General features: G+C 41.2%; 1 protein-coding gene across 2 annotated transcripts in view; it reads left to right on the top strand.

Annotated features, from left to right (window-relative positions):
- The first annotated feature begins 5,495 nt into the window (after positions 1-5,495).
- Positions 5,496-25,511, top strand: part of PDGFRA (platelet derived growth factor receptor alpha) — a 42,223-nt gene continuing 22,207 nt past the window's right edge. Inside the window, exons 1-7 of one of the 2 annotated variants that reach the window (XM_073645487.1) lie at positions 5,496-5,648; positions 21,227-21,290; positions 21,525-21,824; positions 21,929-22,195; positions 23,640-23,770; positions 24,548-24,722; positions 25,154-25,343. In XM_073645487.1, the coding sequence (XP_073501588.1) occupies positions 21,239-21,290; positions 21,525-21,824; positions 21,929-22,195; positions 23,640-23,770; positions 24,548-24,722; positions 25,154-25,343 (1,115 nt within the window). In that variant the 5' untranslated portion in view covers positions 5,496-5,648; positions 21,227-21,238. Of the gene's footprint in view, positions 5,649-6,333; positions 6,416-21,226; positions 21,291-21,524; positions 21,825-21,928; positions 22,196-23,639; positions 23,771-24,547; positions 24,723-25,153; positions 25,344-25,511 lie in introns of those variants that run through there. The other variant, XM_073645488.1, reaches the window with a different exon arrangement.

Raw genomic sequence — 25,511 nt, 5'->3', positions numbered from 1 at the left:
ACATTATTAGTGACAATGTTGTATTCTGCCTGACAGTAGGGAGAGTTAGTGTTAATGTTTAGGACTAGCCCATAGTGGGAGGGGATGAAAAAAATAAAGACAATGTTTTTTATGGAGAGGAGGAGTGAATCAAGCGTCAGGTAACTCGGTAACATCCAAGTCTTTAATGAAAACAATTAATATAAAAGCAATCTAACATGTAGCATGATGTCACAACCACTCAGGTTTGTAATGACTAAGTACCACTAGGTTCGAAACGTGTCTGTTGGCCAGACCCCCTGTGGGGTTGTGACATCATGCTACATGTTAGATTGTTTTTATATGAATTGTTTTCATTAAAGACTTGGATTTTAAAGAGTTACCTGACGCTGAATTCTATGATTATCTCCCGCTCAGCTGGTTATCCGTGCTCCAGGAACTCCAGAGGGTGAGCTGATGCTTCTATTTTCTTCTTTTCCAATGTTTTTTATGGACTCATTGGAAAACCATAATAAATCATTGTGATTAGAAGTGATGCATATCTACAGCCCAGAATTCGGATATGAAGAAATTAATTACATTCACTTTGAAATGTAAAATAATGATAATTACCATCAACATAATCTGTATACGTTTATCAGCATTAAAAAAATCACTGATGCCTTTAAAATAATTTTACTGACAGGTCAAAAAATTGACCTACTTTTACGGACTGTTCTGGAATTTCTGGATAGTTGGCAACCCTGCTTCAGTGGCCACCACCACACTTCTTCTATCCCCACCACCCGCATCTTTAGTGGCTACCACCACACTTCTGTCACCGCTGCCTGCATCTTCAGTCATCATCGTAATAAAATTGCTTCTAACTCCACTGCCCCTTTCCTTGAAATGAGATGTCATTAGGGGTTGGTGATAGAGGCAGGGTGAGTGACACCTTGCCCCCCTGCAAGTTTTTTGAGGGTGGTGATAAAAGCTGCAGGACACTGCTTTTTAACCTGCTTCTGACACTGCACCTTGATGACATCTCATTTGAGGGAAAGAGGTGGTGATATCAAAGGCAGGGACTGTGGCACCAGAACCTGAAGATGCGATCACTTCTCCATCACCACACCTCCGAAACAGGATATAATCACGGGACTGTGCTGAAAGAAGCTGTGGTAAGTGACTGCTGTGCTGCCCCTGATGATGTCCTGTTCCAGTGGGGGATATAGAAGCTGCAGAGAAGTGACTTCAGGGTCCTCCATCTGTGACATACTGTTCCTCAAACGAAACATCACAGGAAGTAAAAATAACACAGATATAGGATTTTAGCTGGTAGGGAGAATGGTAGGGTATTTTATAATAAATCAAATTACAAAAGTCGTTAAGACTGAAAAACAGATATTTATAAAGGGCATTGAAGGCATCAGACATTCCCTTTAAATAGCTTGCAGTCCCACCCAGGCTAAACAGCTGGGGGCAACACAAACAGAAATGAACTTCAGAGCTCCCAGATGGTACTACATGTGCCAGAGAGCACAGGACTAGTGTTGCCGACATCAAAAGCACAGCGCCACCCGGTAGAGACAGGAGAATTCCATAAAAATATACTAAATATTTATTTTTTTCAAAATAGTAATTCTGGTGACAACTAGTGACTACTAAAAACTGCTTTGGACTTAGATTAGATACAGGAAAAGCTAATGCAGTTCTCCAGAGTGTGTACCCCATAATCAAGAACTCCAGCGCACAGATTTACAATTGTGGCCACACACGAATCCCATTAATGAACATGAATTAAAAAATATCTCTCTCTCGAGGTTTGGGCATGATCAAGTATTCTTTCACTTTGATCAGTAGCAGATTTGTTTTATGTGTACAGTAACCATAATGTGCAAATAATCATGTACATTGATAATATCTGTGTCAAATGAACATCTGTCAAATGATTTTGTAACATATTGTAAATTCATTGCGAACTACATCTGTTAATTGCATTGTTCAGAAACAGCCATTTTCCCTCATGTGATGGTACAACCGGCATTAAAAAAAACCCCTTAAATTAAGAGTTAATATCAGTGCATGAATATCTTTATATATCAGGGAAAGCAGAATTGTTTATTTTTGATTATTGGAAAGCGATTGCTTATAGCGATGGTGAAAAATGCTACTGAATGTTAACAATTTAACATTTTAAAGATTCAAGATATATTAGAACCTTCAGACCAAGTGGTCCTCGGAAAAGATCGGAGACATGTCTTATTTTGATCCGTGTGTCAGATCAAAATCAGCAATGCATGTCGATGACTCCGCGAAAAAAGTCGGACATCCAAGTGCAGTGTGATTTTCACAGACTGACCGGATGGAGAGGGAGGAGAAGCTTTTATTTTTTTTCTACTCCATGTCCTAGAAAGACTGATGCCACTCTGATCAAGCTCTGATCAGAATAATCAGATCGTTTTTCTTGGATGTTGAGGAAAAGGTCGCGTGAACCTACCCTAAAAGTGCGCTCTACATTTGTCAAGCAGATGGTGGAGGAGACAGTCTCATTGCGAATCTACTGCTCCAAGGTCCATGTACAACTGGGGTTGGCTCTTTTAAGATTATACTTTATGTAATATCCCACAAGGGAACAAAAAATATCATAAGTGGTGATTTCTCTCGCATTTCTGTAGGAGGTTTTTATGAAAACATGATCAAAATGGGTTGTTCAAATCTGCAAAACATAGTTAGGATCCAGCGAGCCCCCTATAAACAGCCAGCCATTGATATATGTCATACATACAGGAAAATGCAAAAGGAGTCCTTGCCTGGATCTCATTCATGACAAGCATCTAGTACATCATCGTATTCAAAATAGGACATGAATAAAAATTCTCAAATCATTGAACACTGTAGCAAGTCCAAGTGCTTTCCTCAATCAAGTTCATCTTGAATATGTATAAATTATTGTTCCCCACTGATGATACTTAGTAGGGAATTGCTGAAATCAAAAAGTACAGTTCAATTAATATAGGCAGTGTGTCATGTTTAGTACACATGTTGGACCTACACCAGCAGATGACATGGCTCCCCAAACCATCACTAATTATGGTAACTTCACACTAGACCTCAAGCAGCTTGGATTGTTTTCCTATCCACTCTTCCTCCAGACTCTGGGACCTTGATTTCCAAATGAAAACTAGAACTCTGGGACCTTGTGGAGTGTGTCAATGACTGCCTTCTGGATATCTGTCAAGTCAGAAGTCTTCCCCATGATTGTGGAGCCTACTGAAACAGACTAAGGGACCTTTTTAAACGCTTAGGAAGCCTTTGCAGGTGTTTTTTGTTAATTATTTTAATTTACTGAGATAATGACTTTTGTGTTTTCACTGGCTGTAAGCCATAATCATCAACATTAACAGAAATAAACACTTGAAATAGATCACTCTGTTTCTAATGACTCTATATAATATATGAGTTTCACTTTTTGTATTGAAGAACTGAAATGAATTATATTTTAGATGATATTCTAATTTAGTGAGATGCACCTGTATTAGGGCTTGTGCACACGACTGTATTTTCAGTCCGAGTCCTATCGGTGAAAAAAACTGACAGCACTCTGTCCAATGTTATTCAATGATGCAGTGCAGATGAATTATATATTTTCACTGACCGAATCACCATGTGAAAAGAAGAGAAGAATGCACCATTTTCCTCCATAAATCAGATGAGACTCACTAATTCAGGTCTATGGGTGCAAGAAAAAAATTGGATGCCAAAGTAAATCATCTGTTTTCGAAGGATGCATTGCACTTCTGTAACATAGGAAACTGTAAATGGTCTTGTAAATGATTAAAAGCTGTTGCTGTAAAAAACGGACAAGTGAGAAAAGAATCGTCCCAGATTTCTGAAAGATTTTTTATACAGTCATGTGAACCTGCCCTTATAGGAAGATTACCTGTGGTGCCAGCAGACTGCACTCGGTTCTCACTTGCGGGGAGCACCAGGCTCAGAATTGGTACTACTTAATCAGCCAGTCTGAAGAAGGTGCACACATCCCAAAATGTGTTACAAAAAAAGGAATTAATTTAATTCTCATCATCTATCTGTGATTTTTCCTTATCTTGGATCGAGGCCTTTTTTTCTTCTTGTACTAATTCGAACGCTGGTGATACTGACATTAGCATGTGGACATTGTTTACATGTATAGGTCTCGATGAGGGGACACTAATTTGTAAAACTATAGATAAACCCGTAGCAGTGCGGATCTTGTCATTTGCCACAACTATTTCAGCATCATTAGGTATTGTCTGTGGGTTTTCCGCAGTCACTGGTAATTGTTAAACAGTTAAATTACTACTTTTCTCCTGTATGTAGTAATGCACCATTCACACAAGCCGCAATGCCACGTTCGTGCACATTGTTTAGAAAGAGTACGGTATCCTGTTAGCATTCCAAAGTGAAATCTATTCATACATTAGCCTCCAATGATTTCCTGAAAAAGCATATGGAAGCAATAGTGTGTTTCTGCAGTCACCCAAGCTGAAGATATATTAGTGGAGAGTAAGCAAAAAAAGCTGGAGGCTATATACTAGCCATCTAGGAAAAACTAAACATATATATTCAGCACATCCAGAGTTCACTCAATTCGCTTTATTATGTATTTTTATAATAATCTAAATCTCCCTGAATTCTAGAAGTTTGCATAATGCAAAAAAATAAAAAACACAAAAATAATAAAATATTATGTATGCAAGAAATGCTATTCCACAACAACACCCCATAGGTAACATTATGCACAGAGCACAACTATGGGTCTGAAACCTTTTTATGTCTTACAGGTTACATCCAAAAGCATGTATTAAAATGCTGTGTCCAAACTTTACAGATTTTTTTTCAAACACATGTTTACAATTATCCTTTGTCTGCTTGCACTTTCACAATTTTGGAGCAATGGCGCCCCCTGCCTATCAAAACAGGAAAGTTGGATTTGGATTCAAATTTCAAACTGATGGGTTTGTGCTTGCCGCTGCACTAAATGCAATTCTTTATAGTGATTGGAATTGTAAGGCAATGTTCAGACGTTCATTATTCCGGCAGTATTTTATCTCAGTATTTGTAAGCCAAAATCAGGAGTGGGTGATAAATCCAGAAGTGGTGACGCGTTTCTATTATACTTTTCCTCTGATTGTTCCACTCCTGATTTTGGCTTGCAACTACTGATGTTAAATACAGACCAAATACTGAACATGTGAATGTGGCCTTATAGCTATAATCAGTTTTTAATGTGTGTAATTTGTAGATTTTTTTTTTACTACAAAAAGTAACAAGAATTAGTTTTAACCCTTTGTACGAGCTGTGAATGCAGCCACCATTGTTTATGGTAAAGCCCCTCCATCCACATAGTACTAAGAGCAGCTTGTTTATAGCAAGGCTTTTGTAAGGGGATGTGTTTGTGTATAGGAAAGTCAGCTAGTCTACAGGGGGAGTAACTTTTTCTATAAAGAGGAGGTCTTGCTTTTCTGACATCTCTCAGGATGATTTTTTTTTTTTTGAAGGATGGGCTATAGCATTGGATCAATTGCAAGACTCTAAACTCCAGTCTATTACAGTGCAATCTAGAGGAGGGTGATCCACAGGATTCTCTGGAATTATACTCATTTTATGCACAGTAGATTTCATATTGACATATATCATATACTGAAAAGGTAAGGTAGCTTTTTATCAATATGCACACATTATAATCATACAGTTTGCATGAAAGGTATTTCTCTTCTGCAATCATACATGTGCTAGACATAAGTACATGATACAATTAGCTCCAGGGGTTGTTAGTATGGAACCTTATAATCGACCTACAGCTTTATAGCTAAGTTTATTAAACTTCTGAGGCTCTGACATTAGGTAGAACAATGGGTTAACCTCGTTGCCCTTTTACCAAGTGTAAAGTTTAAGACACGAAGGACCAGAAAGGTTTTTTTTTCAGTCTAACTTTGGATCTGCTACTTGGGTTGGATGATGGCTGATGCTGCTGAGATGTCTACAGAAAGTCTTCTGTGCAAGGATCAACTTTCTTATGTGGTTCCTCTGGATGTACAATGAGCAATTGCTTTGCTGGAGCTAAGAAGATGATTTCATGCTGGTGAAGGTCTCAGGAAGGACTACATCTGCCCGGGGGTTCTGTGGATGGTTCTTCTTTAAGGCTTGCATGCACATTCTACTTTGGGGCATAAGCGATTTGCGGCTAATGACAACCACATTGTGAAGGAAAGGCTCCCTGCATAGTTTTTGGAACGTGGATTTCTGGAATTCAGAACTGGATTGCAACTTTTTTTTTATTTTGAGGATTGTTTCCAACTTCTTTTTTTTATATCTCTTATAAACCATCCATCAGGGAAAGCACCAACTATTAGGGGATATATCAGCAATATGGGATTCTGTGGTGTGCAATGAGAAACTCCACCTTAGCCCTAAGGTAAGACTGTTCCATAATGTTTCCCCATGGGAAGATATTTCTTTTGTAAAGTTTCCATCCAGATTTCCTCCCAATGATCTTGTGACTTTACTTCTTTACCCTTGTACTTGGTGTAGTGTCGTTCAGGTCTCCAACCACCATTTGTTTGCATCTTCTTGCCATGTTTATTTCTTTATTTCTTTACACGAATTAGAGGACTTGAAAGGAATTAACTGGTCCATGCATGGTATTTTCAGATCCCACCAAAGCTATTAACTGCAACCTCCATTTTTTTGCCACATCTAAATTTCTAGTAGGGAATCCTTAGTTGCTATCTCCTCTTATCATGGAGATTATTAATGCTATGAAATGGTGGGAATGGCTGTTTACATGCATGCAGCAATGAAGTGGCTGATCTGTGGGGAAGGTTTACCAATGGATCAGGCTTTTACAATTGTGCTCGGTTTGGCAGGAACCCTATAGAAATGGGCCAGGCTAGTTGGCTGGTGTGCGCTATGCAGAACATTGTTGGATGCTCCTTCTGTAGATTATCATCCAAGAAACATTGCTAAACTGACTATGATATTTCATGTAAAGTCCACTAGAGCTAAGAACTTGGAAAGTTGGTGGAACCAGAATAGTGTCCTTTAAGGGAAAAATAAAGATCATAATGCACTGTCAATAACTAGTCTTTAAAGCTTTTTATGGTGATTTGTTTGGAACTTGTAATAGTCAATCATGGATCTTCTAGGCTGGAGGCTCCAAGTTATTCCCAAAACTTTCCCTGGAAGAAAAGTCCATAGTTGTCATGTTGTCATCACTTTAGTGACTTCCATTACCTGCATCTATTCCCAGCCTAATCTAGAGCTATCCTGTCTATTGCATTACTCCCAGAGAAGAGGGAAAGATAAGATAAGCGCATTTTAGGAGCCTCTTTGAGTTCTATATAAAGGTTCCAACAAGACACAGAACATCTGTCTGCAGCTGAGACCTGTTATGGGACTGGGAGCAGCAGGACATTGCTTCCATTCACACCTCTTACTCCAGATCTATACATTGCCTTGCTCTCCTCTTCACATTGTTTTGTCTGTGCAAATACTAATATACTAATATAGCAAGACATTTCTCTCTTTACAGAGTTGTAGCAGAACTGAGTTTATCATGTGGTTCATCCCATTGCCATATCACCCTGCATTAGCTCTGGTTTTACATGATAGAGCAAATAACACTTCTGCATTACCATAGGTGACATTACCATAAGTGACTTTTCACCCATCACATAATATGTTAAACAAATTAAGTCCTGCTACATCTGGATATGTGTATTGTGACCAGACACTGGGGATGGGGATAGAATTAGATGAAATGGGATGCGAAGACCCTAATTAACTGGGTGGTCGTATTAAGTCACAATAATTGATTGATATTGGACCACAGGTAGCAAATTTGGAGAAAGAAGTAAGATGGGTCCAGAACAACTAGTTTCAGAATATACCTTTTTGGCGGGGAGGGGAAGAATGGAGTACCTAAAGTTCCTAAACTGTGTTTATACCTCTTAAATATGTAGTAAAATGGAGCCATGATGATAATGTAAGATGATGGATGAAAGGAAGGAAGAAATCAGTGTATTCAGTATTTTTATCTGGCAGGTATAATACAATACTTATATATGATTCTAACTGGGTTTATATGGTCATTGCTGATAATAATACTGAGCTGGTGCAATCAGTAAGATCACTAATTATTAGACATTTTTGTTTAACTTTTTGGGTGTCGCAAATGGAAACTTTTGCGTAAACAAATTGACTGCATTAAAATTGGCTCTGGACATTGCAGCAGACTGATCTAGAAGGAGACGCCAGATCTGGGGTATGGAAAACATTATGAGAGGGTCCAATTTACTCCCCCTTCTTCCAGATGTGCCACACTACAGAGGGGGAGGGGGCTGCATTCGCCAGGACTGGCTCTACTTAAATTTGGGTTCTCCAGAAAAGGGAGGTTGGGAATAATTCTTGTTTATATTGCAAGGTGTTGGTGGAACATTAAATACCAGGAAATTGCCTATTTTACAGAATAGGGGGTACAATTCTCAACTTTTTTTTGTATCTTGTTGGTGATAAGAACAACTGAATGAAATGGATAATGATGGACATTTTGGCTTCATATGAGATAAACAGTAGTTCTTGATAAAGGGAAAAAATAAGAAAAACAAATTACCCAACAGTTGTGTGGGCAGCTTAACACAATGATAAAGTGAGGCACAGCTATAAGTCAGGGTGGTGCCTGGCGGATGTGCTGGATAACGCTGGAGCCAGAGCACAAAAGTTCCCTGGAGAGAACTGTGCGCAAACTTTAACACCCTGCTGATAGCATCTTACACAGGGTTATGCCGCCACCTAGTGGTCATGGAGGTGAAGTTTGCCTTTATTGTACAGCAGGTAGTTGTTTTTTTTATTCTATTTTTTTTAATACTCATTGTTTTTACATATGTATTGCAGTCACATATTACTAGTATTTATTTATATTATCTGAAGATATATTATATATAGTTTATATGACATTTTATAAATATTTAGTTTGATTTTATATGTACCCGGTAATTGTTTTTATTTATTTACTTAAACATTTCTTTACATGTTTCAGTTTATTACCAACACTTTTCTGCTAGTTGCTACAAGTCTTTTAGTGCCCTTTTATTTTTTCTATAGTAATGGTTCTTGTAGGGTATTTTGTAGTATTCCCAAGTAAGTAATTTACTGAGCAAATATCTAATAATTCATGGATTGGAAGCTTGCGTGCAGGGCTTCATGCATTTTGGTCTCTGTTGAACTATATATTGGGGCTTAATCACACATCAGTTTTGGGTCAGTATTTTGCATCCGTGTTTGTATGCCAAAACCAGAATTATAATTTACAGAGAACAACTATAATTGAAAGATTAACACCTGTTCTGTGTTTTGGAGACACTCCTAGTTTTGGCATACAGATACTGATGTGTGAATAAAGCCTTACTCTGTGATGTCTTTATTACCTGTACATGTCCCTTCTGAATTCTAAAGTGCTGTGGAATATGTTGGCGCTATAGAAATAAAAATTATTATTAATTAAAGTAGGAAACTGAAATAGTGTCATTGAGATGACTTGATTTATTAGGAGTACTTTGACTTTAGTTCATACCAGCCTGGCAGTAAACAGACACCTGGAGAATGAATTCCGCTTCCCCATGTTTTCTCAGCTGGGAGAAACTTCAAGAAGCAGGACAATGTCCTGTTCTTTACTGCCTCTGCTCAATCCATTTATTTTGTAGCGTCTTCAGACTTCGCAAGTCCCAGGTGACCGGTTAAGATTCCGATTTGGGGTCAAATCCTTTCTCTTTTTCCATGGTGTTCATAAATTAAGGATACAACCGTAACACATGTAAACTTGGGTTCAAGTGGATGTTTTGCTTTTTGTACAATTAATCAAACTGACGAGAAATGTATCAGTTTGTATGAATTCTTTCCAGTATTCTTTATAGTTACAAATTTCTAATGCTGCTTGATCAGGAGTGTTTGTGTGTGCTGTGCGAACACAAAACGTATAGCATACGGACAGAGCCTGGACCGATGCAAGTCAATAATGTAGTTACAGTAGTTTAGACGTCTGTGTTTGATGTATGTGCTCTGTCTTTGATTTTCATGGATACATCACATACCTTTCACGTTAGTGTCACACGACCGGTTATCTCAGCTGAGAAAATCGGGCCAATTATGCTAATCATACTTTGATCAGACTTTGTTCAGAGTTTGATCATAGTGTGATTTGATTTTCTTGGAGATGGAGAAAAAAAAAGTTTCTCCACTTTCTCCATTTAGTCTGTCTGTGAAAATGGGCCCGCACTCGAATGTCCCACGGACCCATAGACTTGAATTGTCGAGTGCGATCCGAGAATCAGAAGTAAATTGTGTATGCTGTGATTTTTTTCCTTGGACGTGTGCGGCCTCATTAAATAACATGGGGACGAGTGCTATGAATCAAAACGACGTATAGATTTTTACTGTGGTGTGAGCCATTATACTCCAAGGGGCTGTTCACAAGTCAGTGATTTTTGCAGACCAATGTCCCTGCAAAATATTGGAGATATGTCTGTTTTTTACCAGCATCACAGATGAAAAATACTATTACAAGTCTACAAATCTGTGAAAATCACGGACCCCACACGGATGGCATCGGTGTACAGTCTGTGTGCTGCCTGGAATTAACATTGTAATTTGTAGGAAAAGATTTGCAAGCTATTTATTTTTTTCATACATGAAAGTCACTGATGAAACTCTGATGGTGAAAACTGACACAGACCAAACATCGATGAAACTGCGATGCAAAACACTGATGACACTTGTATCATTTTTTCTTGCGTATGTGAAAAAACCTGGAGGTGTGAATAAGTCGTTAGTTACATAAACGTTTTCACGCAAGGAATGTTGGTCTGCGTGTAAAAAATTCATGTTTGATCCATTTTTCCAATCAGACTTGCCCATTAAACTCAATGTGTATAAAAAAAAAATGTTTTATGGACACCATTCATATGGCATCCGTTTTTTTAACGATCCATTGCAATTAATAACATAGAAAACAGTATTTGGCCTTTTAAATTTTAATAGATATCATCTGTAAATAATGTACACATGGACACATGGGTGACATATTCACTGCATATAAATAAGAATACGGATGGAAAATCATCATTTTTTTCTGGATGCTTTTCATCTGCTCATCTAAACCCAACTTAAGATAGAGATGTCGTGAGTGGTAACCCTAATCATTAACACTATGTTTTCTGTCCATGTATCGCGTTATAAATAACATTTCCATACACTATCATTATCATTGTTGATCTGACATATATCCATCTGGTATATGTCAGTATACTCATGTCATTACATTTTTACTACCGCTGTTTGCACAATTACTTATTTTTTCAGGGATTTTATTTACAGTTTGAGTAAACAGCAGATGTGGAGAACTGTATAGGCATAGGGCACAAATGTGGTATAAAATAGATTATTATGGGTACACAGCTCTGGTTAGAACTAAATAATTGGTAGGATATTACCCACAAAACTGCAATATGTTTAGTGTCTGTTCACACTTGCTTTTACCTTCTTCTAACTGCTTGCATTTATTTTTTCTGAAAATCCAAAAGCAACCCATAGAAATGTGCACTTGTTTCCATTTCTATGTGATAAAGCATCAATAAAACGCAAATAAAATCCCCTGGGATCTGTTCTTGGATAACAGAAAAGTCCAAACTGCTAACTAAAATTTAATGTCAATTTGTATCTGTTGTACAAAAACATTTTAGTCTTGGATCTGTCTTTTTCTTAAAATGGATTTCAAACTTTTTTTGAATATATAGTTTGCTACAATGCTAAAATCCACAATGCAGAGATTCTATTTAGATTTTTCCTATCAGCATCTTATGTTTTTTTTTCTGTTAAAAAAACAAACACACGCTGAAAATCAGACAGACACCACTATGGTCAATGGGGACTTTCTGCTTTTGTTTGCATCCGTTATGCAATAAATCTGTATTCCACATAGTGCAAAACAGTACAATGTGCTGAACGGAGCCTCCACCGCATGTGTGAACAGAGTCTTAGGACGTCCATCAGTCACAGTCGTAATGGAAACAATTGCAGTGTGAACAGCCTCATTATTTTGCATTGGTCCCTGAAGTTTAAAGGGGTTTTCCCATGAATAAAAGTTCATTTTAATCAACAGATCTTTGAATAATAATAAGTTCCACAATTTAATATATTTAAATAAAATGTTCCTGTGCTGAGATAATCTTATAAATGTGCCCCTGCTGTGTGCTGTGTAATGGCTGTGTCTGACCGTACAGGAACATGGTCTGATCATACCACAGCTCCTGGGCGGGGTGGGGGGCGAGCAAAAGAGTATACAGACAGAACAGCAGGGGATCACAGCTGGTTATTTCTTTGAAGTAAAGCATTGTTTTAAAACAGGCAGAGAAATGTTTTACCTCACAAAAATAATCAGCTGTGATCCCCTGCTGTAATGTCTGTATACTCTTTTGCGTCCTCCCCTGCCCAGGAGATGTGGTATGATCAGACCATGTTCCTGTACGGTCAGACACAGCCATTACACAGTACACAGCAGGGGCACACTTATAAGATTATCTCAGCACAGGAACATTTTATTTAAACACATCCAATTGTGGAACTTATTATTATTCCAAGATCTATTGATTAAAATCAACTTTCGTTCATGGGAAAACCCTTTTAAATAATGAAATGTAAAACCAGTGTATATTTTATGTGTTCAGTGCAAATATAATGATAAGTGACTCGTTATATAATATTGACTTGTATTATAATATATATGTACATATACATATCTATATATATATCTATATATATATATATATATATATATATATATGCAAATATATAGATATATATACATATATACAGAAAAGAATTACATAGTCTGGCATAGCACCTGTAATTTGATTCAAGCAGTGCACCAGCCACAAATAAAAATCCTTCTAAATGTAACATGTCTTATAAGTGCCTTTCGTATAGGAATACAATAAATAAATCTGTGTAATAATATTTCACCCTGTTATGTTTGCATCATAATTACATTTTTTTTTAAATTAATTAATTTACTCAGCATATGGCGTTGTATTTGGAAAGTGGCACAATTCAGTCGTTTTAGAATAAACAATATGAATAAGGAAGCAGTAGACTCTTGGCGCTGTGTCCTGATGCTTGTAGTTGTGCCAACCTGCAGAGACACTGGCAACCAGCTCTGGAACATCTGCATTATCTGCATTATCATGTGTGTAACAGTGACCTCTAGTGGTTAGTGTGAGGACAGCTGCAATTGGCTTTAAAAAGTTTTCCATGACATTTTTTTCCTCCAAGATCAGTGCCCAGGGTATAAAAACTTTTGAATATATATATCATACAAAGAAATTTTGTCACTTTGGTTAATTTTAGGAATTTTAACAGAGAAAAAAATAAATGTTTAGTACATCACAGTAGACCGCATCGGTATTACATCGGTATAGTGTCAGGAAAGAGAGATTATCCAGCACAAAATCCAGGGAAATAATTAAAAACTAGAAATTTATTTAAACATGATTAAAAAGAGAACATGTTAAAAAGATGCTTTAAACAGCATGCTGTCTGCCGCTCTTCAAACTGTGTTCTTATTCATATGCCTCTATGATTCGTATTGTGGTTCTAATAGTAAACTATATACATATAATATACATAGTTTAAATTTAGAAATTTGTTGCTGAAGGAATGCGATAGGCCACGTTCAGACATTCCGTATTTGGTCAGTATTTTACACCAGTATGACGTAGGCAGAGGAATATGGATGATACATTGACAATGTATAACAATTCTTGTAACCGGATCTTGATTTGTGTTATTATTACAGTTCAGTAATTATTTTTTATCTGATCAGTTGTGCCCAGGCTTTTTCTAGATAAAGGATTTTGCTTTGTTGATAAAGAGCAGCCAGAATGTGATAAGAGGGAGACAGACCAGCATGGGGCTTCTTTGAAGCCGGGAGGTTATCTTACCCCATGGCGGCAACTACTCAGTGCCCCTTTAACTACCATTTCTTACTTTAGATTTTGATCCTATTATTTTTGGTTAATTTAGACTGATTTCACTTAATGTGATAAAGAGGGGCAATGTGGCACAATATGTTATTGGATACGGCTCCATGGACTTTGTACTGTACGTCCTCCCCATGTCACAACCAGATTTCTCCCCTTACTCCAAGACATGCAGAAGGGACTTAGAAAACTGATATATGGACAGTGATCATTGTGCTGCTATCTAAAAGCATCACAGTAACAAAAAAGTACATATATGAAATTGAAAAATTGAAAATGTAAAGGTTAGAGGTTTATTCTCCTCTCAGGAGGACTCTACAATGATTATTCCAGGTCTGAGACCCCCTCATGTAAAAGACAGCACAGAGCATGGCATCCTGCTTACACATGACAGCATATTAATAATGCTTCTAGTTATACTACATACAGTGTATACAATCTGGTTAGCTGCATCCTTTTGGTCACACTCATCATGTCCATGGAAAGTTAAAATAAAACACTTTTCTGTCATTACGTGGGGGTTGATGACCCAAGCATGTAAACTTTAAGTATTCCCATAAGCATTAATGGAAAACTGTTATAAACTTTGGAATAAAGTATTAATGTTATTTATTATGCATTGTTTATATAGCGCCATTAATTCCACAGCGCTTTACAGACATCATCATCACTGTCTCCATCAGGGCTCATAATCTACATTCCCTATCAGCATGTCTTTGGTGTGTGGGAGAAAATGGAGAAAACCCATGCAAACACGGGGAGATACATACAAACTCCTTGCAGATGTTGTCCTTTGTGGGATTTGAACCCAGGACCCCTGTGCTGCAAGGCTGCAGGTCAAACCACTGATCCATCATGCCATTATATTACAAAGCCTGCTACTTCATTTTCCCTTAAAAAATATATTTTTTGGCTAAAACTTAATTTTGCTTTAGCTTTTCATTAAATTTGTGGACCATTTAATTTCTACAGCCTCTATGTATCACTGTACATAGCAAACTGCAAAAGTAGTTAAATGTGAATCAGTCAGTGAGCTCATCTAATGGCAGAGTTTGTAGCAACTATCCATCTTCTGATAAATAATTTCTGAGCTGAGTTATGACCACATCAAAGTTTTGCTTACTCAGGAGAAGAGAGGTATAAAGGTTACGGTCCCTACTATCAGACCAGCTCACTGATGGATTTGACTGTTGGGCTAGGTGCACACTTTGTATTTTTGCTGCGTTTTGTCAGTGCAGATTTGTCAGAAAGCCTGTAAGGTTTCCTGATGCCAGCAAAGTGAATGAGAATCCCGAAGTCTCATGCACACGTTGCTTATTTCTGACTTGTAGATTTAAATCTGCAGGATGTCAATTCTTTCAGCATTTTTGCAGCAGATTTCACCCATACTAATAAGTGGTGAAAATCTGCACAAAAAACGCAAGAAAAAAAGCATCAAAGACGTGCGTTTTCCCTGTCAAGAAATGCAGAAATGGTGCAGAAATTTCTGCACCAAATACTTAACATGTGCACTTACCCTTAAAGCATTGTGTTTTTTCATGAAGTTTTTGTGTTTGAATGGATTTTTTTTGTTCAAGAACTTTGAGGCCTTTGATGTTATTTTAAAGCCTGCGGTGAAACATAAAAGGAACTGCATACATGCATTTTGAGGACCAGATGCATTTTTTTTAAACTCTGCTTCTTCCAAATATAGCTTTTTTTAAATGTAACAAATTTAAAAAAAAAGCTACAAAAAATGCTTTTAATGCATGGTGGTTTTTACAAAAACAAATGCTAAAAAAAATAGTGTGTGTGATGTAGGCCTTAAATGGAATCTGACACGCGAAGCCAGGTGTATTCTTCTCTGAAATTTGCTCAGGCGTTTCAGAGAAAATATAATTAGAAGATCCAGGGACCATAGTAATTGATGAGACTAGTCTGGAACCGCCCCTGGCCGACTTTTCCGAGTGCAGCTCCGAGTGATTGACAGATCTCTCATCTGTCAATCACCTGGAGCGGCTCTGGGAGAAGTTGGTCTGGCGCAGCACCTGACTAGTGTCGTTTCTGACAAAGGTCCCTGGACGGATCTTCTAACAATATTTTCTCTGAAATCGTTTCAGAGATAAATATACCTGGCTGCATTCGTCCAGCCAGGCTCTGATTAATGGTGTCTATAGTTTGGGCAACATGAATTTTGTGACAGGTTCCCTTTAAGAAGCAAGAAACTTGCTAGAAAAGAGATTCAAGGGCTATACTTACTGGTGATTGATGAATGGTATCTTGTTACATCTGTAATAATAAACACACAATAGCAGACAAGTAGTGTGATACTCAACATAGAACCCAGAATTTCACAAATGCCGAGCCATAGGGACTGCCAAAGCCCAGAAGCTAATACTGTCATCAGTGAATATTACCTTAAAGGGGTTGTCCGGCCATAAGCTACAAATCTTGAGTCATTGTATGTGACTGCAGACTTGTGAATCCTCACATCGCATGCACTGCACACTGTGAGGATTCTCCGGTGCTAATGTAGCACCCTGAGGATTCGGCTGCTACAGGGGTATTGCACCTCAACCCAGAGGTGTGATATTCCACTCCCGGGTAAGGATGGAGTGTGGATCTGAGCTCGGTAGGCTGCATGCACTACACACATCCCATTTCCGAGGAGCAGACCGACGGTACTCCCACTTAGAAATGTGCAGGTACGACCGAGTCTGTTCCTGGCTGGAGTGGGAGGGGGGTGGTACATCCCAAGTAGTGTAGGGGCAGATAGGGGGAGCAGCCTGGGTAAAGATAGGAGCTCATTGGGTGCTGGTCACCTGAGCTCACACATAGAGGGTGTATATAAGGTGGGCACCATCAAAGAACAGGGTCAGTCAGTCAGTCTTTGCAGAGAAGTAAGAAGCAGAGGAGCAGAGCAGCCTGAGCCAGAGTGAGAGAGGAGAAGAAAGAGAGACCCAGAGGGGGAAACAGAAGAAAGGACTCTAAGAACCCAAATCCAATCAACGGGTGAAGAGTCGGCATCAGGGTACCGGAACCCAAGCTGGTGGGGGCAAAAACACACCCCAGCCAGAGACCGGAGGCCGTGGGCAGCGTCTGCCACGGCCACCCACCATATCCACCACGAAGGCATACCACGTGGAGGGTCAGGGAACCCAAGGCCAAGGGTCTCCCAACAGAAGGCCCGAGGGAGCTGGACCTGGGTGGATCAATAGTGGGGACGGCCAGAGAAAGGACAGAAGGAGAGCTCAGGGTCACGCTCCGGACTCGCTTGGGGGTTGGCTGGATCCAGGACCTGGTGGATGCAGCACGGCTCGGGAGGTCACTTGAAGCTGGAGTGACCGGAACATCAGCAGTGAGTAAATACCCTTAACTGCATAACCCGACTCTGTCTTCCTTTAACACCTATGCTGCACCACCACAACCCCCATCCTCTGCACCTGACCCCCTGAGGCTATACCCCACCCGTTGGGGGTTATACTATCAAAAGCTGCACCAATACCATCAGCCTCAGCGGACCCTGCTGCAGCGGCGGCCATAGTGACCGCAATACAACGGGTGGCGTAGTCGACATTAAGAACTTAATAACATCTGTAGGACTGCCACATACAACTGAGTTTGACACCCTGGGCACGGACCGGGTCATAGCCACTCGGAAGACTACAACTCCCATCTGATCCGGCTCCGGATATTCCCATAAAGAATATGGCCCAGGGGGCGCGTCAACTTTGGCGTAGTCGGCAGGATTACGTGCCCACAACAACTGGGTACTGCGTGCCTGAAGAAAAGTGCAAGTTTACCTCAAAAAGAAGTCTCCTGCCGGTTCCGGAGGGTCCCCGCCATCGGACCCCATCACCAGTCGATTCCAGCCGGTTGTCCGCCATTAACAGCGTTTTCCCGCCATCTGCAGAGTTTCCCGCCAAGGGGAAGCGATTCCCGCCATTTCCAAAGGTTTCCCGCCTTGGAAGAGCGGACGCCATTATGGGCGTGCTAGAGGGTGGCGAGAGACCACCTCCCATCGTGGGCCAGGACCGAAAATGGCGCCAAAAGTGGAAACCGCCCCCACCAACAGAGACTGTGATGCTAGAGGTGTCTGTCAGCGTGAAAGAACAGCCCCTGGAGCTGACAGTCACCAAGTGGCCCCGGGACCGCCCTCGAAGTGGGAGGAGACGAAAGAAGAGAACAAAGATGGGTGCCGCCTGGAGCAGTCTGGAGCGAGCGCACACGGAGGCAAGAAGCCTGGAGAAGAATATCGGAGGAGCTTACCCGGAGATGGCGAGAAAGCAGAGCAGCACCGGCCCGTTGGCCAGGAGCCTGCTAGAAACCGAGGAGGGAGAGCAGAGCAGCACCGGCCCGCTGGCCAGGAGCCTGCTGGAGACGACTGTAGGAGAGCAGAGCAGCACCGACCCGTTGGTCAGGAGCCTGCTGGAAACAACGACCCCACTAGGCCTAGTGGAGGTCCTAGCACAGCTCCCCCGAGACCGGGAGTGTGCACAGACCGCTCTGGAGGGCCTCGCAAGGAGGATGGCCCGGGTGCAGCGAGAGACGTTGGCGGAGTGGAGCCGTGAGATGGCCCAGCAGACCGAGACCTGTCAGCGGAGCACGCCACCCGAGACGAGGAAACAGACCGCCTCTGAGGATGGCGCGGGAGGATTGAAGGCCGGAGACGGCGCCGAGAAGGGAGCCGAACGAGTGGAGGCAGGTAAAGGGGACGTCTATACCCCAAACCGGGAAACCGCGTACCTGCCCCAGCTCTCCGTCGCAGAGCCCAAAGTCTATCCTGCCGTGCCCGTCGCTGCAACGTCACCGCCGCAGACTAGGCCTCAAACGGGAGCCGCGACCCCTGTGACGTCACACGCCTCGACCCCGAGCGTGACCAAGCAGGAAGTACCACCAGCCTGGTCGCAAGGCCTAGTACCCCCGGGCGCCGCAATACCAACAGCGCCCCCTACCTCCGCGGAGCCCCCGGCCTGGTCGCAGGGCCAAGTAGCCCAGGGCGCCGCCGTCCTTACGGTGCCCTTTACCTTCCAGATACCCCAGGCCTGGCCGCAAGGCCCGGGCATCCCGGGCGCCACCACCACCGCGCCCATAAGACCAAGAGTGCCGCATCTGGGAGAAGACCTGTTCGCCCAGCATACGTGCCCGGACGGGTCTGAATCTGAAACTAGAGCCAAAGGTAACCAAAAAGCAAGAGCAGGAGGACGCCGTCGCTAAGGACAGCGAAGCAGAAGCTGTATATAGTTGCCCGTCGGGGCACCGTAAACTGAAACTGAAACTGAAACCGTAAACTGAAACTGAAACTGTAACTGTTGCTAATATAGTCCCCGTTGGGACCAGCATGTGTGAACTGTTACCCGTTTTTCCCTTAATCCCACTGACCGAGGACTGAGAGCGGTCATTCCTCCCTAATACCTGGCCGAGGACTGAGAGCGGCCATATCCCCTGTATATAGTTGCGCGTCCTAAAGCGCCCCCTACCGGTTTTATAGGAAAACCAGTTTTCCAGAGAGACTGTCGCACTTTACCCGGTCACACGTTGCACAGTGACCGGAGGAGGAGCCAGAGGCGACGAGAATGTTTTATATTGATATATATATATATATTGTTTTATATGTTTTATATGTTATGCAAAAATTTGTATGTTTTGGTGTTATGTCTTACAGCCCGAGGACGTGCTGTGATTTACCAGGGGGGAATGTAGCACCCTGAGGATTCGGCTGCTACAGGGGTATTGCACCTCAACCCAGAGGTGTGATATTCCACTCCCGGGTAAGGATGGAGTGTGGATCTGAGCTCGGTAGGCTGCATGCACTACACACATCCCATTTCCGAGGAGCAGACCGACGGTACTCCCACTTAGAAATGTGCAGGTACGACCGAGTCTGTTCCTGGCTGGAGTGGGAGGGGGGTGGTACATCCCAAGTAGTGTAGGGGCAGATAGGGGGAGCAGCCTGGGTAAAGATAGGAGCTCATTGGGTGCTGGTCACCTGAGCTCACACATAGAGGGTGTATATAAGGTGGGCACCATCAAAGAACAGGGTCAGTCAGTCAGTCTTTGCAGAGAAGTAAGAAGCAGAGGAGCAGAGCAGCCTGAGCCAGAGTGAGAGAGGAGAAGAAAGAGAGACCCAGAGGGGGAAACAGAAGAAAGGACTCTAAGAACCCAAATCCAATCAACGGGTGAAGAGTCGGCATCAGGGTACCGGAACCCAAGCTGGTGGGGGCAAAAACACACCCCAGCCAGAGACCGGAGGCCGTGGGCAGCGTCTGCCACGGCCACCCACCATATCCACCACGAAGGCATACCACGTGGAGGGTCAGGGAACCCAAGGCCAAGGGTCTCCCAACAGAAGGCCCGAGGGAGCTGGACCTGGGTGGATCAATAGTGGGGACGGCCAGAGAAAGGACAGAAGGAGAGCTCAGGGTCACGCTCCGGACTCGCTTGGGGGTTGGCTGGATCCAGGACCTGGTGGATGCAGCACGGCTCGGGAGGTCACTTGAAGCTGGAGTGACCGGAACATCAGCAGTGAGTAAATACCCTTAACTGCATAACCCGACTCTGTCTTCCTTTAACACCTATGCTGCACCACCACAACCCCCATCCTCTGCACCTGACCCCCTGAGGCTATACCCCACCCGTTGGGGGTTATACTATCAAAAGCTGCACCAATACCATCAGCCTCAGCGGACCCTGCTGCAGCGGCGGCCATAGTGACCGCAATACAACGGGTGGCGTAGTCGACATTAAGAACTTAATAACATCTGTAGGACTGCCACATACAACTGAGTTTGACACCCTGGGCACGGACCGGGTCATAGCCACTCGGAAGACTACAACTCCCATCTGATCCGGCTCCGGATATTCCCATAAAGAATATGGCCCAGGGGGCGCGTCACTGACGTCGGGAGCAGGCAGTCATTTGACCACAAGCATGCAATTTGCATACTCACCGGCCACATTCCAACTAGACTCTGTCAGGCCTTGCTCAATACACTTACAGGTTGCATACATGTCTAGTCGGCACGTGACCGCATATATGCAAATCACATACTTGCAGTTGCCAATGCTGGCGCTGGAAAATCCTCACAGCAGGTGGTGATAAGTCACTTGGAGTGACTTCAGACTTGTACCCTTAGGCCGGACAACCCCTTTAAATATATATTACAGGTCGATGCAATCACATGTACTTATCATCTTTTTCTTTTCATTTATTGCAGTTTCCAAAAATAATGGCATCAGCCACAAGGACGTCCCTTATTTTGGGATGTGTCCTAATTATCGGTAAGTGCTGTATATACCTATATGTCTTCTATTTTGTAAACTTACTGCATTTTTTACAATTCACAAATACAATTAGAATAAATTCATCTCCACTACATCTATACTAAAGGAAATGAAGCCGTGATTAGGATTCACTTTTCATATATTACAGCTTTGTGTTTGCTTTTTTGTCATAGATTACCCATAAATTGAATCTTGAGGGTTAAACTTACCATTTCTTGGTTTGTATTTTAGGTCCGTGGCTTATCTGTGGTCAACTTTCCTTACCTGCAATCTCAACATCAACTAACATATCAGTCATACGGTTGGGTGATTCCTTCTCCATAAAGTGCACTGGGGACAGTGAATTAAGCTGGGAATATCCCGTCTCGGAGGATGTGGAAATTCACAGCGAAGAAAACAACAGTGGCTTATTTGTGTCTGTGCTAGAAGTGAAGAACGCTTCCGCCCATCATACTGGAAACTACACCTGTTATTATACTGACGTCCAAGCTGAAGAGAACCAGGGCACAGACTTATATGTTTATGTTCCAGGTTGGTTTATTCTCCAAAATGAGGAAAAACAGAAATGTGTATAAGGGGCAGACCTGGCTCAGACAGCCAGTATGCAATGTACTAATCTGCTTGTGTTTTTACAGATCCTGCAGTGCCCTTTGTCCGATCTGGCATGTTGGACCACTTCATTTTTGTACCAGAAGGTGAAATTGCAACTATTGCATGCCGGATCACCGATCCCAATGTCCAAGTGACTTTGAGGAACACAGATGAAAACAAGATTGTAAATGCTGTCTATGATAGCAAGCAAGGCTTTCTGGGGTTCTTCCCATCGGGTGCCTATGTCTGTGAGACAACAATCAATGGCACATTCATCAAAACCGAAGACTTTATAGTGCAGACCTGGAAAGGTATATACAGCATCTACAAACGTACTTATACTTGCATAAAATCCACTAAATAAATAGTAGATATGTCGACCGCAGCCCTTAAGAGAACTTTTGGAGCTATATGGACTATAATCATATGATCTGTCATGGAGATGAGCAAATTGATGTGTAACAAATTGCATTAGCTTGGAATTTCCCAAAAATATCAGGTTCTTCAGAACCCCAAATTTTTGGAATTTGACTCTCATGGTAACCATTTTGCTGAATACTTTTAAGGCCCAGGAAGGGGTTAAATAAAAAAAACATTTTAAACTCACCTGTCCTATGCCTCACCTGACTCCTTACACTGTTTTCACTGCTGCTACTGCTCCTTGATCCTTTGCTTCAGTCTTCAATTTTTCCAAGGCTGAGGCCAATGACTGGCCTTGCACGGTCAAGTTGAGGATGACACAAGTCATCTGTCCTCCAAGCAGAAAGTGCCAAAGACAAGAGAGGAAGACTGGGGAGCTGAGGTGGTGTAAGAAGCCATGTTAGTTTTTATGCCCTTCCCTTGCCTCCCTTTATTATACTTTGAGGGTGTTGAGCAACATTCAGAGCATAGTAAACATCTTTTCATGGCAATTGAAGTACTTTAGATTTGGACTGAATCAATTCTGAAAGCTGAATTGAGCGAATCTGCCCAAAACTAATTTTGGAAGAATCTGCCTGAAACAAAGTTTGGAAGATTTGCTCATTTCTTTTCTGACACGAGGGATCGGAACTCAAACATATAATCGAAATGTAAATAATTAACTTTAAACACTGTTACAATGTACACAATTTATAAAAAATGATTTTTGTGGGCAAAGTGTTTAATTTTCCTTGTGTACTAAAGTATAGCTTAACATTACAATGTCTCCTACAGCTTTTAAAGACACTTCTCCTCCAATTCAAGTTGTTAAAAAAAAAAAAGAGATATATAAAAGATTCTGCTACTTTTTAAAAATTGTTGTCAATGCCAGAGACGTAATACTTAATGTCTGGTCTCATGTACAAGATGTATGTCCCAGATCATTTTTTGGAATGTGAATGGACTGGGAGTGATTTACCCCAAAAGAGCGGAATAGTTTTAGGGCTGCAGAAAAAGTAACCTTCCCCTCTTATTAGATACTATGTTTCCAGGTACTGTCTATATTCTAAATATGAAATTGAAAGACCTATAAGCAGCCAGACAAGTTATAGTCTCAAAGCAAGGGACAAAGCAGGTATAAACTATGTCCTTGGTCTCCATAATAAAATATAAGTCGGAGGATAATCGATAAGGTCTCTCCTATGGTTTGGACCCTTTTCATCATTACATACTATAATTGGAAAAACTTTTTCACTCCTTGGCTATTTATCTGCAGATAATGGAAGAAGAAAGAAATGTTCATAGTTTGTCTCTTTATTGCTGAAGTATAATAAGGTTATTCTTGTTTTCTTACAGTAAATGAAAACCTAAGTGTGGAAATGCAGGCAACAAAGAGAGTGTTCAGATCAGGAGAAACCATCATTGTTTCCTGTGTTGTCCTAGAAAATGAAGTTGTTGAATTCCAGTGGAACTATCCAGGACAGCAGGTAAGTCATGATGTAAGGTTAGGGGAGTCTTTCATACTGGAGCTTAAATGGAACCTGTCATGTAAAATAACACTTGTTACCTGCAGATATCGGGTTAATCTGCAGCTTAGTAGCGTTCGTACACCGTGTGATGCTGACACTGAGAGCCCCGCTGCCAGGAGGAAATGAACTTTATTCCCACCAGCGGCCTTGCTTGCTCTTTCAGTCACTGAGGCAGTGCTGGCACAGTTTTAATCAGCGCTATGTGTACAGAGAGCAGCGGCTGTAACCGCGCCCCCGGCACTGACTGATAGCCAGTCATTAGAGCTGGCTGCCAGTCAGTGCCGGGGGCGCAGTTACAGCTGAAACTCTCTATACACAGAATGGTGACGGCGCCATCCCTATAGCTGGAAGCCGAATGCTGCCAGGGAGAATAAAGATCATTTCCTCCTGGCACCGGGTCTGTCAGTGCCGGCACCGCACGATGTCAGAGCGCTATTAACCTGCAGATTAACCCCATATCTGCATGTTAATAGCATTGTTTTACATGACAGGTTCCCTTTAAAGGATAGGTATTGCTCCCTGATTCCAATTTTCCCATTGACACCACTATGGTTTTTACGATTTCTGTTCTGTTGAGCTCAATAGTAGCTGGGTATTTCTAAATACAGTGAGTGCCTCCTAGTGATGACTGCAGGTAGACAGAGTTTTATCATTTTCTTCAGCAGGGCATTTGGATATCTATGTAAAAAATAAGGCTAAAAGGTATAAATTAATTAATGTTTCCTGCGATTGCAGCGAGGAGTTGGTATAAAGAAAGTTGAAGAAACCAAGATTCCTGAGGTGAGGCTGGAATATACTCTTACCATACAAAATGCAACAGTCATGGATTCTGGGGAATACGAGTGCGTGGTCACCAGTGCTATAGATGAGGACATTATAGAGGTGAAAAAAGTCAACATCACGGTTCATGGTAAGTAAGAGGTGATAATATCCTTGAGCAAAAGAAAGCAATGCTTATCTGTGATAAATTCTGTAACAATTTGTTAAACCAGCGATAAATGATTGGATGAAACTGACAAACATTGTAATCAATCCAATAATCATATACATGTCATCATTCTCAACTGAATGTTGGATGAATATGGTAATATCTACGGATTAAAGTTTAGTGAAAAGTTTAAGGTGTGCACCATACATTTTGATCAATTTTGCTGAAGTACACTTTTATCCTTCATTATTGATTTTTTTGATGCTTTTCTACGAGCCAATAATTATTATAGTCCTCATGATTTGGATGTTGAAAGAAATATTTTTTATTCTACAATGGAATTTATTATTATTTTTGGGGAATATTGGCTATTGTAAATGATATAACATTGATTTTATTTTCTGCAATTCCAGATAAAGGTTTTATAGACCTGAACCCCAATTTTGGATTATTGGAATTCGTCAACCTTCATGAAGTGAAAAGTTTCTCGGTGGATGTTCATGCTTATCCAATCCCCAAAATATACTGGTTAAAAGACAACATAACACTTAATAAGAGTCTGACAGAGATCACCACCAGCACAATGCCCACAGAGGAAGCCCAGTAAGTTTAGAGATTTTTATGTACTGACCTGATTACTCTGCTTTACACAATGCAACACATGTAATGTATTTATTCTAATAAGGAGGTTCCTAATTGACATACATTATATCAATTTTTTCCTCACTTATGGCTCAACAAATGTTGCAAAACTGCAACTCACAACTTTCT

Source organism: Phyllobates terribilis, unplaced genomic scaffold (genome assembly GCF_046119375.1).
Source record: "Phyllobates terribilis strain yellow unplaced genomic scaffold, ASM4611937v1 Scaffold_1__5_contigs__length_1240528914, whole genome shotgun sequence".
In the NCBI taxonomy this organism is placed as follows: domain Eukaryota; kingdom Metazoa; phylum Chordata; class Amphibia; order Anura; family Dendrobatidae; genus Phyllobates; species Phyllobates terribilis.
The sequence above is the reverse complement of the archived record's forward strand: the minus strand, read 5'-3'. Positions and strand labels throughout refer to the sequence as shown.